This window comes from Pleuronectes platessa, chromosome 20 (genome assembly GCF_947347685.1).
Source record: "Pleuronectes platessa chromosome 20, fPlePla1.1, whole genome shotgun sequence".
In the NCBI taxonomy this organism is placed as follows: domain Eukaryota; kingdom Metazoa; phylum Chordata; class Actinopteri; order Pleuronectiformes; family Pleuronectidae; genus Pleuronectes; species Pleuronectes platessa.
Genome location: NC_070645.1, coordinates 20,957,264 through 20,974,763, shown reverse-complemented (window position 1 = coordinate 20,974,763; position 17,500 = coordinate 20,957,264). Strand labels below are relative to the sequence as shown.

Sequence of the window (17,500 nt, the reverse complement as noted above, 5' to 3'; positions counted from 1 at the left end):
CTCTCTGTCCCTCTGTCCCTCTGTCTCTCTCCCTCTCTCTCCCTCCCTCTCTGTCCCTCTCCCTCTGTCTCTGTCCCTCTGTCCCTCTCTGTCCCTCTCTGTCCCTCTCCCTCTGTCTCTGTCCCTGTCCCTGTCTCTCTCCCTCTCCCTCTGTCTCTGTCCCTCTGTCTCTCTCCCTCTCCCTCTGTCTCTGTCTCTGTCCCTCTCCCTCTGTCACTCTGTCTCTCCCTCTGTCTCTGTGTCTGTCCCTCTCCCTCTGTCCCTCTGTCTCTCCCTCTGTCTCTGTGTCTGTCCCTCTCCCTCTGTCTCTGTCTCTGTCCCTCTCCCTCTGTCCCTCTGTCTCTCCCTCTGTCTCTGTCTCTGTCCCTCTCCCTCTGTCTCTCTGTCTCTGTCCCTCTCCCTCTGTCTCTGTCTTTGTCTCTGTCTCCTTCTACCTCTCCCTCCCTCTGTCTCTGTCCCTCTGTCCCTCTCCCTCTGTCTCTCTCCCTCTCCCTCTGTCCCTCTGTCTCTGTCCCTCTGTCCCTCTCTGTCCCTCTGTCTCTCTCCCTCTGTCCCTCTCTCTCCCTCTGTCTCTGTCCCTCTGTCTCTCTCCCTCTCCCTCTGTCCTTCTCCCTCTCCCTCTGTCCCTCTCTCTCCCTCTCCCTCTGTCCCTCTGTCTCTGTCCCTCTCTGTCCCTCTCTGTCCCTCTGTCCCTCTGTCTCTCTCCCTCTCTCTCCCTCCCTCTCTGTCCCTCTCCCTCTGTCCCTCTGTCTCTGTCCCTCTCTGTCCCTCTCTGTCCCTCTGTCCCTCTGTCTCTCTCCCTCTCTCTCCCTCCCTCTCTGTCCCTCTCCCTCTGTCCCTCTGTCTCTCTCCCTCTCTCTCCCTCCCTCTCTGTCCCTCTCCCTCTGTCTCTGTCCCTCTGTCCCTCTCTGTCCCTCTCTGTCCCTCTCCCTCTGTCTCTGTCCCTGTCTCTCTCCCTCTCCCTCTGTCTCTGTCCCTCTGTCTCTCTCCCTCTCCCTCTGTCTCTCTGTCTCTGTCCCTCTCCCTCTGTCTCCCTGTTATTGATCCGTATCTGTCTCACTGATCGGTTTGCTCTGAACACAAACTTCACGTGTCTAACTGATACTCATCAATATCATTTGTTGTCCAGTCAAATATTGATCATCAATATTGTCTATATTGTATTGATCAGTGTTGATACAGTGATGTGTGATGAATAAGAGTCCAGTCAGCCTCCCCTGCTGAGGAGCTGCAGTGCATCATGGGAAGTGTAGTTCACACACTGAGCCGAGACAAGTGCATTGTGGGAGTTTAACTGTTGTCTGCACACACTCTGATGTTTAATCAGTTTCCTGTTTGAGTTTGAACTTATTGTTTTATCAGTTTCCATGGAACCAGCTGAAGTGACAGTGAAGTTAAAATGTGATTTTATTGATTATTAAGAATGTGACTATTTGTTTCTGACATTTCATGATGAATTTAACGAAGATCAAACGCTCGTGTGCTGGTGTCTCTCTTACAGGAAGGTGGTGGGTGGGGCTTAGCCTGCTGAGTTGCTGTGTGATTGGTCGATAGTGATGATCGCGACTGGCGGTCTCCTGCGAATCAACGCCCGGCGTCAGGACTCAAACAAAACACACAAACCACACACACACAAGAAGAAGAGCAAGAAGAGGAGGTGAAACACACACACACACACACACACACACACACACACGCACACACACACACACATGTTTGTACTTCTATCTTAGTGAGGACACTCACTGACACTATACATTGTCTAGCCCCTCACCTCAACCATCCAAACTAAATGACTAATCTAAACTAAAACCTAATTCTAACCCTTGAACAGTCCATTAGAGAAGTGACGACCAGACAAAGTGTCCTCATTCTGTTTGGTCTATGCTTAAAGTGGTCCTCACAAAGGTGTTAGTACAGGAACACACACAAACACAGCAGGTAATGATGTCACTTCCTACCCCCCCTCAGAAAGAGTGAGGTGGTGGTGGTGAAGGGGAAGTTGAAGCTGTGCTCGCTGTCGGGTCTCGTGGCGGCGCTCGGTCTGCTAGTCCTGCTCGGGGGGGTGGTCATGGCGACTCTGGGCTATTGGCCCCGAGACGGACTGTTGTTCAGAGCTCAGCCACAGGAGGGCGCTGCCATGGCCTCAGTGTCATCCATCAGCTCCACACCTGCACCTACTCAGGTGAGATCCAGTTACAGGAACCTGACAGAACCAAGAGTCCACCACTGAAAGTGAACCTCCACCCAGACGCTGCAGCTTGAAACCAGATCTGTCTGTTTCTAGGGAGGAGAGAGGGGGGAGGAGCTCCAGAGAGAAGAGGGAGGGGGAGGAGCTGACGACACTTTGAACCAGACGGAATCCATCAATAGGACGAGGCAACAACTTCCAAGAAGCTTTGTGGACGATTTTCTGGACAGGTAAGAAAAGTGATTCCAAACTTTAGTCTCATCAACCGTTTTCAGACTTAGCTCCAGAGAATCGTCTCCAGAGCTTCTCCAGAGTTTGTGTTTCACAGCTGAGCAGCCCAGCAGCAGATCCTCCTCATGGTTCACCAGAGAAATTTGTTTTAGCTTCTTCATGTTTGTGTCCCGTGTTAGAAGCTCCCCCCCCCCCCCCCCCCCCCCCCCTCAGTGAATCAGTGGAGGATCCTTTGCTGTTCACACTGCTCCTGGATTTACACTTTATACAGGAGCTCAGGAGGAGGAGGAGGAACTGAGTGAGATCCTCCAGAGAAGATCCAGAGAACTGAGGAGCTCAGTCTGAAGCAGCTGTACTGAACCCTAACATGGTTCTGTAATCTGATTGGCTGTGTTCAATCTGTCTGCAGGTATCTGTACTCTGATAGGCTGAAGGTCTTCGGTCCTCTCATCATGGGCATTGGCATTTTTCTCTTCATCTGTGCGAACGCTGTCCTTCACGAGGTCCGGGACAAGAAGACGAAGGTCATCAACCTGCGAGACATTTACTCGACCGTTATCGACCTCCACAGCCTCCGCCGACCACACCCCTCCTCCTCGACCAATCCCCTCAATGGTCTCATTAACTACGTCCAATCAAAGAGCCTGGACGGTAAACCCAGTTCTTACCCTGCGTCCCTGACGAGCAGGAGGGAGGGGGGGGTTGGTGGAGGAGGCTCTGTGTTTAGTATCTACCAGAATACCCCTCCCCTCGGCGACTCCTCCCACATATTACCCCTCCCCACCAGCGTCAGCCCGCTGCCCCCTCCCCTACAGAGGGGGGGGCTCAGCTTCTTCACCTTACCTTTACGCCGCCCGCCCCCCGCCACCCCCCGCCGGAGGCACTCAGCCCGGGCCAGGACAGGGGGAGGTGAGGATAAATGTCTACCACGCCCACTAAGCTGCTGCACCTCCCCTTCACCCCGACCCCTCCCGGAGGGGCCGTTAGCAGCTTCCTGCAGTTCCTCCTGCCTCCACAGGGGAGCACCCGGAGGCTCCCAGGCCCTCTTCCTCTCCTTCTCCTCCCTCACACCCTCCCACCTGTCTCTCTCCTACTTGTCTCACCTGCTCTCCCCCTCCTCCCTCCCGATGAAAGATCCTCCCAGCAGAAGGCAGAGCCTGCCCACCGGGAGCCTCACCATCGGTTACAGGAAGCTGACTCACGGAGAGGTTGCATCATTTGAGTCGACAGAGATGACATCATTACACCCTGTGACCTCACAGAAGTCAGAGGAAATGACATCACAGAGGAAGTACTCAAACAGGGAGAAGCTGAGGATGATCTCTCAGCTGATGAGAGGTGATGACCAATCAGGAGCTGACATTACAACTCTGCAGTCGTGACTTTTAATGTTGTCATCGTGACATCGCAAAGATTCTGGATCTAAAATCAAAACAAACTGTTACTAGTGGTGATCAGTGTCTCTATTTAAACACACGATGAAGAAGATGATGATTACAGGTTGCTAACGTCTCGCAGCCACAAGGCGTCTTCCAGACAAAAGAATGATCGCAGGAATAATCCTTCACGAATTCGTGTTCATGTGGAGCCCTGGGGCCACCTAGAGGACGGCTGGAGCCATGACAGGTTCTGCTCTTTGAGGGGCCCCAGGCTCATCCATCTCCACTGGTTATTCAACATTAGTTATAAACATTCATTTATTAGTTTTGTTATAGAAAAATATCAGAAGAGGGAGTTTTTGTTCTTCTCTGGCTCCCTCTTGTGGTAGCACTGTAACACTACACTTCAGGACTGAAGGTCTGGTTGGCTCAGGGGCTCCCAGGGGCCCAGAAAAGGTTTGTGAAGCCCTGCTGTCATTTGTAGAGATGTTTGAAGTCGATTCATTCTGGAACTTGTTTTCAAGGAAGTGTGATGTCATGAATATGAGCTGATCCGATTGGACAGACTGCACCAGCAGGAAGCGTTCGTTAAGATGCCGCAGGGATTCAAACTCTGACAGAAAATGAAAACAGCAGGAAACAGTGACATAAGAAGACCACATTTCAAACCCATAGCTCCACCTGCAGGTCAGGGAGTTGAAGTGTGCGCTGATAAACCACTGCTCCTTCAACCTTCAGCTGATCAGAAGTGAACAACATAAACTGTCATGAAAACATACAATAATCATGATTCATTTACAACCAGACAATGTTTGTGTTTCAGGGTTTAAAGCAGAATGAGTTCATCTTTTATAAACTTGAATAAACTGTGACTTTAAATCGGTTCATTAAAAGGTTTCAGGATCTGAACGGATTCGTTGTTGTCAAAGTGAAAGTTGTAGCTTCACAACCTCTTCCACTTCAAACTGTTTCAGGTGAAAAGCACAAAACAGACAATTATTTTAAAGTTTGAAGCTTCAGATAAAAGCTGAAAAAACATTTTCATCAGTGAATCTTAATACAACTCATGAACCTGATGATGGTGTTTTGAGGTTTGTTCCAATGTTTCCTGATGTTACAGCTTCCATCTGACTGTGACTCTTTGACTCTATGACTCTAAATCTGTGACTCTTTGACTCTGATCTTGGACTCAATGACTCTGACTCTTTGACTCTGACTCTTTGACTCTGAGGCTCTATGAGTCTGAAACTCTTTGACGTAAACACAATCTTTTATTTTCACATTTTCACATTTTCTTTCACAGGACACTGAGTTTACAGGTAAATATCAGTAAGGTGACAGTGACATCATCAGTCAGGTGACAGTGACATCATCGGTCAGGTGAGAGTGACATCATCAGTCAACACCTTCACTGTAAAACGACTTACTTATTTTACATCGATCCGAATCACTTCCAGTTTTCTGTCACTAGGAGTCGATGTGGAATAAATATGAACTGTGTGTGATTCCAGTGTTTTGTTGTGTGTCTGTGAACAGCTGTTCTCACCATCTTCCTTCTGATTGGTGGGCGTGTTCACAGTGCCAGCTACCTTACCTGTGAGGGCGGGACAACTTACACCCTCATTGTTTCAATTGGGTCCTGGATTTAAGTTTGTTTTTAACAAGCAGCTAACGAACCTATGATACAACGAGGAATCAAACATTGAACCGACACGATTTACTGCTAATGAAGGAGGATACAGAGCCACTGGTACGACTTATGTAGATCTGACGAGAGTCGACCTCACATAGATTAACAACACTCTGAACAACACTTCATATTGATAAAAAATATAAATATTTAGATATTAATGTGTTTGAATATTAATCTCTACTTATATATCGATCATTATATTGTAATCCGCCCCCTCCTGTAAACATGGCTCCTACTATGACACCTTTAAAAGTTCTGGATTCTCTGGATTTGTTTTGATCAGTTTCAGTCTCTTATTTTCCATAACATTGTTTCATGTGTGGTTTTCCACGACTAAAAAGTCCCATTTCTCCAGGATGTGAAGTTTCCCTGCAGTTATTCATAATGCACAAATAATACTGTAAAAACACTGCCTGCTGTGTGACTGTCCTGAGTTTAGATTCAATAGAAGGTCAACGTCGGCCTTAGCTCCGCCTCTAAGCTGTTCCTATTGGTCACCTGGCTAATAGGTGAGTTCCCTCAGGTGAACCTTTCAACAAATTTCTATTGACGTCCATGTTTGAGTTGCAGCCTGATGGTTCCTTTGGCCATTGCAGTAACATCTGGAGAACATCTGGTGAACGATCCCGAAGGTTCCACATGTTGAGTCAGCTGATGATGATGTCATCGACGTGTCCATTTGATCAGAGTCTCAGGCGATCGATACAAGAAGATCAGTTTGGCGTAAAGCTCCTCCTCTAGCTCCAGCTCACCTGTCTCTCTCACCTGAAAGAGCCAATCACATCGCAGCATGTCAGCCAATCACATTCAAGCATCAAACTAACACACAAAAATCCAATCAGATGACCACCCCAGAAGAGGCGGGTTATAATGTGGTGATGCCACGTGGTACCAGGAAGATGTCGGTGCAGAGCTTGAGGATGCGGTCGACACAGGGCAGCTCCTCGAACATGATGGAGTGACTGATCCCGCTGAAGAACTCTCTGACGAACTTCCCGATCACCAGAACCACTGACGCATACAATCCCATGATGCTGCGGGGCAGGGGGGGGGGGGGTTGTTTCTTTACTTTTTCATTTCTACTTCAGTACTTACTGTTACTATAGTAATAATTACTGCATGAAGGAATAGTACTCTGTGTTTCTAGTGACCATATGGTAATAGTAATCTATTACTTCAGAAGGTAATAGTTACCCATATCCAGCCAAGAAGCCGAGACTCGGAGGACTGACTTTATCACTGAACACAAACAGCTGAAGCCCCGCCTCCCTCTTGTCCTTCAGGGAAGCCCCGCCCTGAACTGGCACTAAGCTGTCGGCCGGTTGGTCGACAATCCACCACTCCCGGACCTCTCTACTCTGATTGGTCGACCTCTCCAGAGCCAACAAGATGTCCTTGTAGCGGTCATCTGATTGGACAAGAGGAAAGAGAAGCTATGTGATTGGAGGAGTGGATTAAACATATTTATAACAAAAAAATATGTGAAATGATCTAAAATCAAAGTTCGTAACAAAGTCATGAACTAAGACTCACAAGTGTTTGCATCAACGTAAAAAGGCTCAAACCTGTGTAGAGCTGTTGGATTGGTTTGGCGTTGGAGTCGCTCGGAGCGCGGATGAAACATGGAAGCACATCCTGTATCACCCTGACAACACAAACACACAACTCTTTTAATTAACGTTTGTTTAATGTTTCGCTGATTCATCAGAAACTTTCATCTGATCTCAACAGCTCAATGCTACATCAGCTAGCTTAGCATCGAGCAGACAGGAGTTGTTAGAGGGAATGGTGGCGGTCATGTTTGTAGTGTTTCAGCCCCCCCCCCCCCCCGTACTCACACAGGAAGTGTCCTGGTCCCGTTCAGCAGCTCGATCAGCTCCAGGCGAGTCTCATTGTCCAGGTAAGTCACATGTTTACCTGATGCAAGCTCCACCTTGGCTCCCAGACTCAGGTTCCTGTTTACAAGAAGCTTTATTCAACTGGTGAATGGTCAGTGACGTGCAGCACACACACAGAAACACACACACACAGACAGAGACACACACACACACACACACACACACACACACACACACACACACACACACACACACACACACACACACACACACACACACACACACACACACACACACACACACACACACACACACACACACACACACACACACACACACACACACACACACACACACACACACACACACACACACACTGCACAGATCATCAGGTAGGAGTCGGTATGGATGTTTGATTATTGATCATGAGAACAAACCTCTGAACGGTCCAGGACAGGGTGATGGGGAAGTGGTGGAGGTTGAGCACCTGGCTCAGGTACTGTCTGCTGGGCGGACTGATGGTCCACAGAGAGTTACTGCTGCCCTGCAGCTCCGCCATCGTCACGTCCTCACGTGTGTACGCCTCCAGGAACTGCAAGGCACTCTGGGAAACACACGCCACAGAGTCACTGCAAGAGTGTAACTAGGAGTAACGCTAGAAAACTGCTAATACTACTGTAAACACTGCTAATGCTACTGCTAATAGCAAACGTACCTTCTGGAAGTATAAATGCAGAGATGGTCGGTACGTCTGAGACGTACACATTCAATTCTGTACATACCAGGAAGCATCAATTAGACTTAGTAGTTTACAGGAGAACTTACAGGTGTGTAACTGTAGGAGCTGACGAAGGAGCTGAAGTCTTCCTGGGTCAAGTCCCTGAGCTGGTTCTGCTGGGCGCTCATGGTGAAGATGGGCTGCAAACAACAACACAACACTGGTCACAGTGCTGCTCATCCAACAACACAGGTGAGGCGGGACCGGCGCTCCTACCTGGAAGCCTCCGAGCGTGATGGTCAGAGAGATGTCGAGCGGCCGGTTCACGACTCCAGCCACGGACTTGATGAGCGACATGAAGAGCAGCGGGAACCACACGATGCAGATGAGCAGCAGCACGATGAGGCCGCCCATCCCATACTTCACCACCCGCTTCTTCTTCTGCCCCCGGGGCTGAGGGTACCTCTGAGGACACAACACACTTCATACCCTGCTACACACACATGATACACTGCTACCCACACAACACACTTCATACACTGCTACACACACATGATGCACTGCTACACACACACACATACCTCACCACCCGCTTCTTCTTCTGCCCCCGAGGCTGAGGGTACCTCTGAGGACACAACACACTTCATACACTGCTACACACACACACATGATACACTGCTACACACACACACACACACTTCATACCCTGCTACACACACACACACACACAGACCTCATACACTGCTACACACACACACACACACAGACTTCATACACTGCTAACAAACAAACACATGATACACTGCTACACACACACACACACACTTCATACCCTGCTACACACACACACACACACAGACCTCATACACTGCTACACACACACACACACACTTCATACCCTGCTACACACACACTTCATACCCTGCTACACACACACTTCATACCCTGCTACACACACACACACTTCATACCCTGCTACACACACACAGACTTCATACACTGCTACACACACACACTTCATACCCTGCTACACACACACACACACACAGACCTCATACACTGCTACACACACACACACACACTTCATACCCTGCTACACACACACTTCATACCCTGCTACACACACACTTCATACCCTGCTACACACACACACACTTCATACCCTGCTACACACACACAGACTTCATACCCTGCTACACACACACACACTTCATACCCTGCTACACACACACTTCATACCCTGCTACACACACACTTCATACCCTGCTACACACACACACACTTCATACCCTGCTACACACACACAGACTTCATACACTGCTACACACAAACACATGATACACTGCTACACGCACACACTTCATACCCTGCTACACACACACACACACAGACTTCATACCCTGCTAAACACACACACACACTTCATACCCTGCTACACACAGACACACACAGACTTCATACCCTGCTACACACACACACACTTCATACACTGCTACACACACACACACACACACACACTTCATACCCTGCTACACACACACACACTTCATACACTGCTACACACACACACACACACTTCTTACCCTGCTACACACACACACACTTCATACCCTGCTACACACACACACACACACACACACTTCATACCCTGCTACACACACACACACACACACACACTTCTTACCCTGCTACACACACACACACACACACACACCTTCTCTGACTCCCTCCAGCACTTTAAGACGAAGCAGTGGGCGTAAACGTCCTCCACACAGATCCATGAGGACAGAGACAGAGTGGTGTCGGTCCAGACCCAGTCCATCACCGCCCTCAGCTCGGTCAGGAAGGGAACCATGCGGAACCTAGAGGCCGACAGGTGGAGACAGAACCAGGCACAGGGCTAGCTACATCCTCTCAGGTCACTGTGCTAAGCTAGGCGGCCGGGCTTCAGGGGGGGCAGGACTCACCCCTGGAACAGGAACAGGTTGAGGTAGTTGTGACTCTTTGTCAGGAAGTTTCCCAGAACTCGTGTTGGGTAACCAGATCGGATCTGATAGGCCGACAGACCAAAGTACACGCACTTCACAAAGTACCAGAGCTGAGCCACCAGGTTCTGATTGAAACGTCTGGAGAACAGAAACAACATGGACGTTCACGTTTGTGTTTGTGAGACTGAGGCTGAATTACCTTAACTTAAATCCACTTCAAACCAACCATACAACTCACTTTCAACCTGGTTCAACTGGACTTATTCATCAACTCAGTTTAACCTTAGTTATGTTGTTGACTAGTCTCAGGGATGGGTTAGTTACCTCTCGGTGACAGTCGGCAGGATGAAGAACATCCAGAAGTGGATCCCAAACACCAGAATCACCTGGAACACTAACTTCCCCAAAACTGTCTTCCTCAAATACAGAGCCCTGTCTATCACCATGGTCCCTGCAGACAGACAGTAAGAAAGACAGTGAGACAGGTCAGCAGTGAGACACACAGATGAACAGACACACAGGTGAGACAGCACGACAGAGGACATACCAAACTGGATCAACACCATCACCAAGAAAGCTTCAGGAACCTGATCTTCTGAGAGGGAGGAAGTGATGTCAGCAGCCGCCGAGTGTTTCTACGAATCATTAGAATCAAATAAAACTGAGTAAAGTTTCAGCTCAGATTGAAATATTCGTAAATATGTTTAATGAAACCGACTTTACTCCAAAAGCCCAGAAGCCAAAGACGATGATGATGAAGTCGACGGTGTCTGCGAGGAACATGAGGACGTAGACGTCGGTGACGGCGCTGTACTCTGGTTGGACGAGAGCTCTGAAGAACTGACCGACCGGACGGTAAACTGACAGACACCTGAGAGAGAGAGAGATGGTGGTGAGTGTTCTGTCAACACGAATCAAAGAGAGTTAACGGCAGTGTTAGCGTACCTGCTAACAGAGACCTCCTGGACTCTGATGGAAACTTCTCGGAGTTTCTGCAGCAGCAGATCCAACCTGCTGAGCTGCTGAGGTCTGGAACTCACACTGCCTGAAAACACATTTTCAAAGTCACTTAAGATCTTTCATTAAATGTGAATAATAAGAAATTGTCCTTGAAGCCTGACTTAGTGCCCCCCCGGCATTTTTATTTTTACTTCCAGATATTTCCAACAGGGTCAGCGCTTTGGTTTCATCTTCGAGCCACAGATTTGTCTGATGTATAGAAATGATCCACTCCTGGTCTCAGACCGATCATGAGAGGGGATGGGACGTTGGGCTGACATGATGAACGTTACCGTCTGGAACCTGAATCTTCAAATGTCTGAAATCTGACCGTTTCAGATTCTGACCTCTGTCCTGAAACATTCATTGGTTCTTGTTGTTTTTGGGTGTGTTTGATTCTACCTGCAGGAGAGCGCAGCTGGGTGGAGCTGGAGCGCGTTCGTCCCCGGCCTCGCCGTCGGAGTGTGTTGGCGTGGTCGCCCCGGTCGCCGGAGGAGGAGTCAGCAGAGTCCATCTGGTTGTTGAGCTGACGGAGCGGGTCGGCTTCCAGGCTAATGGTCTGATCCCAGAGGCCGTGGCACTGTGGAGGAGGAGCCAGCGGTTATCAATCAGAGTTCTTTACCTGGAGTTCAGTTCTTTGGTAGAATCACTTTACCTTGAGTGTGGCTCTGTGGTAGAACAACGTGAGCAGCTGCAGCAGGTCGTACAGGACGTAGCCTTCCTTCTTCTCCACTCCCAGGATGTTGGGGGGGTGAAACGGTTTGGATCGGTCCACCTCCAGCTTCTGGTTAAATGGGAAGAAACCGAACTGGAAGAAATACTTGATGACGATGGTAACCTGAGGACACGGACACACAGGCAGATATACAGTAGAACCAGTTATATATATGTATAAACTATTAATGTTCAAAATATAAAGAAATAAAGAATAAAAACAAACCTCAGTGTAGATGATGGCCGTCATCCAGAAGGTCTTACTGGGTCGAGGGACGGACAGCATCGCCCAGAGAAACACCAGAACTGGAAGAACCAATGTCAGACAGCTGGCGGACACCATGTGGTTCAGAACGATGACCAGGTAACACACAGTCTCCGACCTGCCGGGGGTGGAACCAGGTTTACACTGAGGAACTCACTGAACTTCTGAGAACCTGCTTGTGTCAGTATTAAGAGATGAAAGTTGACCTGGCTGCCAGGATGTTGTAGAGGGCGTAGCACAGCTGGAGCAGCTGAGGCTGAGTTCCATAGAACCGGTCTGAGGCCTCCAGCTCGTCATCATAGAAGGTCCTGAAACACAGACACAGTGCTGAGCTCCAGAAGCTGTCGGGGGGGATCTGTGGACTCACCTGTCCTCACCTGTTCCTCAGCAGCTCGCTCGCGGTCAGATCCTGAGCTCGAGATGTCAGCGGACAGGAAGTGGAGGCCGAGTCAAACAGAAGGTCGTTGGTTTCACTGGGAGTCAGCAGCCACTTCCTAAATCCTGACTCCGCCTCCCCTCTCCTCCTCCTCTGTCCATCCCCCCTCGTCTCCCTCACTTCCTCCTCCTGGAGGTCGAGCCCGATTGCGAGGCTGTAGGAGGGGGGGAGGAGGAGGGAGGAGGTGCTAGTGAAGGTGTGTGTTGGCTGCGTGTCAACAGGAAGTGGCTGGTTCCAATCTTCACAGCTGTTCAAACAGAGAGAGGCACATGATAAAACAGGTTGCTAACTGAGTCATGCTAAGCTAAGCTCCCACAGAATCATAACACGTGATCAATATATCATTATGAATATGAGTTTCTGATGTGGCTGCAGCAGCCCACCTGTATGTGTGACCGATCTCTCCTTCCTCTGACGATAAGGACTCCAGAGACTGGACCCTCTCCATCCTGGACAGCTTGGGTCGGGATCTTTGGCTGGTTTTAGCCTCTATGCATTCTGGGACATCTTCTCCTGGTTCATTATGACCATCTGCTTCTGGTTCTGTTTCAGGTGGACTAACTGGGGTCTGTAGTCCACCTGGGTCCTCCTCGGATCCAGTTTCAGGATGCGGGTCTGAACCGATTGATCCAAGTCCTGGTTCTAGTTCAGAATGTGAATCGTCCTCATCGTCTGAGTCTGTTTGGAGTTTCTCTTCTTTCTCTTTGGTTGTTTGAGCTCCAGCTTCTTCTTCATCTGTATCAGGACGTCCTGCCTCTTCATCTCCTCCCCCCTCTCTTCCTCTCACTGTTGCATCATGGGAACTGGAGTCCAGACCCGACTCTCTTGATGTTTTCATCATCTGCTCTTCGTAGTAAACGGTGATTGCCTCTCTCGTGGGCAAGTTACCCTGATCAACCAAACAAATAAGAGGGAGAATAAACAGGAAGCAGGTCCTCCATCTTTGTTGTAGTTCACAGCTCACCCCCCAGTAGGGATCTGTAGTCCTGGGTGTGTACCTGTTTGGCCTGTTGTGTTAGCATGCAGTGCTCGATACGGAGGACGGTGGAGATGTCAACGTGTTCCTGACACAAGCCGCTGAGCCAGGCAGTCAGAGAGTCCAGCAGAGCCGACAGCAGAACCCAACAGAAGCGCAGAGTGTTGGAGACTCGATGCAGCACCGTGTCTGAAACACAGCAGCTCATCGTTCACCGTGGACCCACATGTTCAAGAGACACTTTGAGGTTATATAACATCTGCTACCTGAACCCTCCTCTTTCTCCTCCTCTTCACCATCCTCCGTCTCCTCCGTCACTTCTAAGACTCCAGCTGCGGAGGCGTCGCCTCCTTTCTTCTCCTCCTTCCTGCTCCTTCGTTCAGAAGAGTTCTTCTCCCACAGTTTCTTCTGGTTGTTTCGAGCTCTCATTGCTGTTCTGGAATCTGTTATCCAGGCGTGGTAAACAAACTAATGGAAACAAAGATCATCATCACATCGTGTCAATTGTTTGTTGGTGTTAAGTGAACTCAGGGATTCATTGAGTTCATTTAAGATAAACCCTCAGGAGGTTTGACCCGTCGCTTCTGTTTCGTTGTTGTGTTAATAAAGATTTGTATTATTATTATCTTATTTAATCCTTTTTCAGCAGAATCTTGCGTTTGTTCTGTCTAAACATATAATATAAAATCTGCCTGATTTTGGCTCTTTAGCGCCCCCTAGCTTCCGTGACAGATATATGTGGTCGTCATCGAGACGAACCTGGAAGGCGGACTTCTCAGGCTCCGCCTCCTTCTTCTCTTCCACCTTCTTTTCTTCATCCTCCTCTTCTTCACTGTCTGTCTCAAACAGGTAGTAGTCCCCACTCCTCACCACTGCAGACAGACAGGTATGGACAGACGGGCACAGATATAATATTCTCAGAGCTGCACTGTGTTCAGTATCTATATATTATGTCTGTTATTATTTGGTTTGATACAAAAAAAGTTGAATTGAATAAACACGTGGGAGTGAATGGTGCTGATGTCCCAGGTCATGTGACTCACTTGAGGCGTGGTTCACCCAGGGCCTCCACCAGTCCTTCTGTTTCTGACCCTTCTGGTTTTCTGGACCTACAAATCAAACACAACAGCTGATTGTGTGATTGACAGCTGTGTGTCTGTCTGTCAGCATGAGGACAGATGATGTTTGTTTACAGACCGTCCCCGTGGCAGCTGTCCTGAGGGACACTCAGCATCTTGTCTTTCCCTCTGCGGAACTTCTGCTGTCGAGACTTGATCCTCTCCATCCTGAGGCAGACAGGAAGTAGTTCAGGTCAGACCAGCACCAGGAACTGGTTCTCTGTGTGTTCACTGGTTCTCTGTGTGTTCACTGGTTCTCTGTGTGTTCACTGGTTCTCTGTGATTTGACTGGTTCTCTGTGTGTTCACTGGTTCTCTGTGTGTTCACTGGTTCTCTGTGTGTTCACTGGTTCTCTGTGTTTTGACTGGTTCTCTGTGTGTTCACTGGTTCTCTGTGTTTTAACTGGTTCTCTGTGTTTTGACTGGTTCTCTGTGTGTTCACTGGTTCTCTGTGTGTTCACTGGTTCTCTATGATTTGACTGGTTCTCTGTGTGTTCACTGGTTCTCTGTGTGTTCACTGGTTCTCTGTGTGTTCACTGGTTCTCTGTGATTTAACTGGTTCTCTGTGTGTTCACTGGTTCTCTGTGATTTGACTGGTTCACTGTGTGTTCACTGGTTCTCTGTGTGTTCACTGGTTCTCTGTGATTTGACTGGTTCTCTGTGTGTTCACTGGTTCTCTGTGTGTTCACTGGTTCTCTGTGTGTTCACTGGTTCTCTGTGATTTAACTGGTTCTCTGTGTGTTCACTGGTTCTCTGTGATTTGACTGGTTCTCTGTGTTTTGACTGGTTCTCTGTGATTTGACTGGTTCACTGTGTGTTCACTGGTTCTCTGTGTGTTCACTGGTTCTCTGTGATTTAACTGGTTCTCTGTGTGTTCACTGGTTCTCTGTGTGTTCACTGGTTCTCTGTGTTTTGACTGGTTCTCTGTGATTTGACTGGTTCTCTGTGTTTTGACTGGTTCTCTGTGTGTTCACTGGTTCTCTGTGTTTTAACTGGTTCTCTGTGTTTTAACTGGTTCTCTGTGTGTTCACTGGTTCTCTGTGATTTGACTGGTTCTCTGTGTGTTCACTGGTTCTCTGTGTTTTGACTGGTTCTCTGTGATTTGACTGGTTCTCTGTGTTTTGACTGGTTCTCTGTGTGTTCACTGGTTCTCTGTGTGTTCACTGGTTCTCTGTGTGTTCACTGGTTCTCTGTGTGTTCACTGGTTCTCTGTGTTTTGACTGGTTCTCTGTGTGTTCACTGGTTCTCTGTGTTTTGACTGGTTCTCTGTGTGTTCACTGGTTCTCTATGATTTGACTGGTTCTCTGTGTGTTCACTGGTTCTCTGTGTGTTCACTGGTTCTCTGTGATTTAACTGGTTCTCTGTGTGTTCACTGGTTCTCTGTGATTTGACTGGTTCACTGTGTGTTCACTGGTTCTCTGTGTGTTCACTGGTTCTCTGTGATTTGACTGGTTCTCTGTGTGTTCACTGGTTCTCTGTGTGTTCACTGGTTCTCTGTGTGTTCACTGGTTCTCTGTGATTTAACTGGTTCTCTGTGTGTTCACTGGTTCTCTGTGATTTGACTGGTTCTCTGTGTGTTCACTGGTTCTCTGTGTGTTCACTGGTTCTCTGTGTTTTGACTGGTTCTCTGTGATTTGACTGGTTCTCTGTGTTTTGACTGGTTCTCTGTGTGTTCACTGGTTCTCTGTGTTTTAACTGGTTCTCTGTGTGTTCACTGGTTCTCTGTGATTTGACTGGTTCTCTGTGTGTTCACTGGTTCTCTGTGTTTTGACTGGTTCTCTGTGATTTGACTGGTTCTCTGTGTTTTGACTGGTTCTCTGTGTGTTCACTGGTTCTCTGTGTGTTCACTGGTTCTCTGTGTGTTCACTGGTTCTCTGTGTGTTCACTGGTTCTCTGTGTTTTAACTGGTTCTCTGTGTGTTCACTGGTTCTCTGTGTTTTGACTGGTTCTCTGTGTGTGCACTGGTTCTCTGTGTGTTCACTGGTTCTCTATGATTTGACTGGTTCTCTGTGTTTTGACTGGTTCTCTGTGTTTTAACTGATTCTCTGTTTGTTCACTGGTTCTCTACGTTTTGACTGGTTCTCTGTGTGTTCCCTGGTTCTCTGTGTTTTAACTGGTTCTCTGTGTTCTCACTGGTTCTCTGTGTGTTCACTGGTTCTCTGTGTGTTCACTGGTTCTCTGTGTGTTCACTGGTTCTCTATGATTTGACTGGTTCTCTGTGTTTTGACTGGTTCTCTGTGTTTTAACTGGTTCTCTGTGTGTTCACTGGTTCTCTGTTTGTTCACTGGTTCTCTACGTTTTGACTGGTTCTCTGTGTGTTCACTGGTTCTCTGTGTTTTAACTGGTTCTCTGTGTGTTCACTGGTTCTCTGTGTGTTCACTGGTTCTCTGTGTTTTGACTGGTTCTCTGTGTGTTCACTGGTTCTCTGTGTTTTAACTGGTTCTCTGTGTGTTCACTGGTTCTCTGTGTCTTACTGGTTCTCTGTGTGTTCACTGGTTCTCTATGATTTGACTGGTTCTCTGTGTTTTGACTGGTTCTCTGTGTTTTAACTGGTTCTCTGTTTGTTCACTGGTTCTCTACGTTTTGATTGGTTCTCTGTGTTTTGACTGGTTCTCTGTGTTTTAACTGGTTCTCTGTTTGTTCACTGGTTCTCTACGTTTTGACTGGTTCTCTGTGTTCTCACTGGTTCTCTGTGTTCTCACTGGTTATCTGTGTTTTAACTGGTTCTCTGTGTGTTCACTGGTTCTCTGTGTTTTGACTGGTTCTCTGTGTTTTAACTGGTTCTCTGTGTGTTCACTGGTTCTCTGTGTTTTGACTGGTTCTCTGTGATTTGACTGGTTCTCTGTGATTTGACTGGTTCTCTGTGTTTTGACTGGTTCTCTGTGTGTTCCCTGGTTCTCTGTGTTTTAACTGGTTCTCTGTGTTTTAACTGGTTCTCTGTGTGTTCCCTGGTTC

At 48.2% G+C, this 17,500-nt stretch overlaps 2 protein-coding genes across 2 annotated transcripts in view; one reads left to right on the top strand and one right to left on the bottom strand.

The window, feature by feature from the left end:
• The window catches only part of tmem200ca (transmembrane protein 200C, genome duplicate a), a 6,282-nt gene extending 2,478 nt beyond the window's left edge, over window positions 1–3,804 (top strand). The window contains exons 2-6 of the mRNA XM_053412169.1: window positions 1,502–1,657; window positions 1,972–2,185; window positions 2,288–2,421; window positions 2,832–3,331; window positions 3,557–3,804. Coding sequence (XP_053268144.1) covers window positions 1,557–1,657; window positions 1,972–2,185; window positions 2,288–2,421; window positions 2,832–3,331; window positions 3,557–3,804 — 1,197 coding nt within the window. The 5' untranslated portion in view covers window positions 1,502–1,556. The remainder of the gene's footprint in view (window positions 1–1,501; window positions 1,658–1,971; window positions 2,186–2,287; window positions 2,422–2,831; window positions 3,332–3,556) is intronic.
• Window positions 3,805–5,052: 1,248 nt separating this feature from the next.
• LOC128425768 (piezo-type mechanosensitive ion channel component 2-like) overlaps window positions 5,053–17,500 on the bottom strand; it is a 29,421-nt gene continuing 16,973 nt past the window's right edge. The window contains 25 exon segments of the mRNA XM_053412550.1: window positions 5,053–6,259; window positions 6,387–6,528; window positions 6,689–6,902; window positions 7,060–7,139; window positions 7,333–7,449; window positions 7,770–7,936; window positions 8,158–8,250; window positions 8,327–8,515; window positions 9,765–9,912; window positions 10,018–10,176; window positions 10,363–10,489; window positions 10,586–10,673; window positions 10,762–10,909; window positions 10,984–11,083; window positions 11,440–11,617; window positions 11,693–11,875; window positions 11,978–12,134; window positions 12,223–12,324; window positions 12,394–12,699; window positions 12,836–13,341; window positions 13,451–13,617; window positions 13,695–13,896; window positions 14,188–14,300; window positions 14,472–14,537; window positions 14,626–14,714. Of these exon segments, the coding sequence (XP_053268525.1) occupies window positions 6,158–6,259; window positions 6,387–6,528; window positions 6,689–6,902; window positions 7,060–7,139; window positions 7,333–7,449; window positions 7,770–7,936; window positions 8,158–8,250; window positions 8,327–8,515; window positions 9,765–9,912; window positions 10,018–10,176; window positions 10,363–10,489; window positions 10,586–10,673; window positions 10,762–10,909; window positions 10,984–11,083; window positions 11,440–11,617; window positions 11,693–11,875; window positions 11,978–12,134; window positions 12,223–12,324; window positions 12,394–12,699; window positions 12,836–13,341; window positions 13,451–13,617; window positions 13,695–13,896; window positions 14,188–14,300; window positions 14,472–14,537; window positions 14,626–14,714 (3,943 nt within the window). The 3' untranslated portion in view covers window positions 5,053–6,157.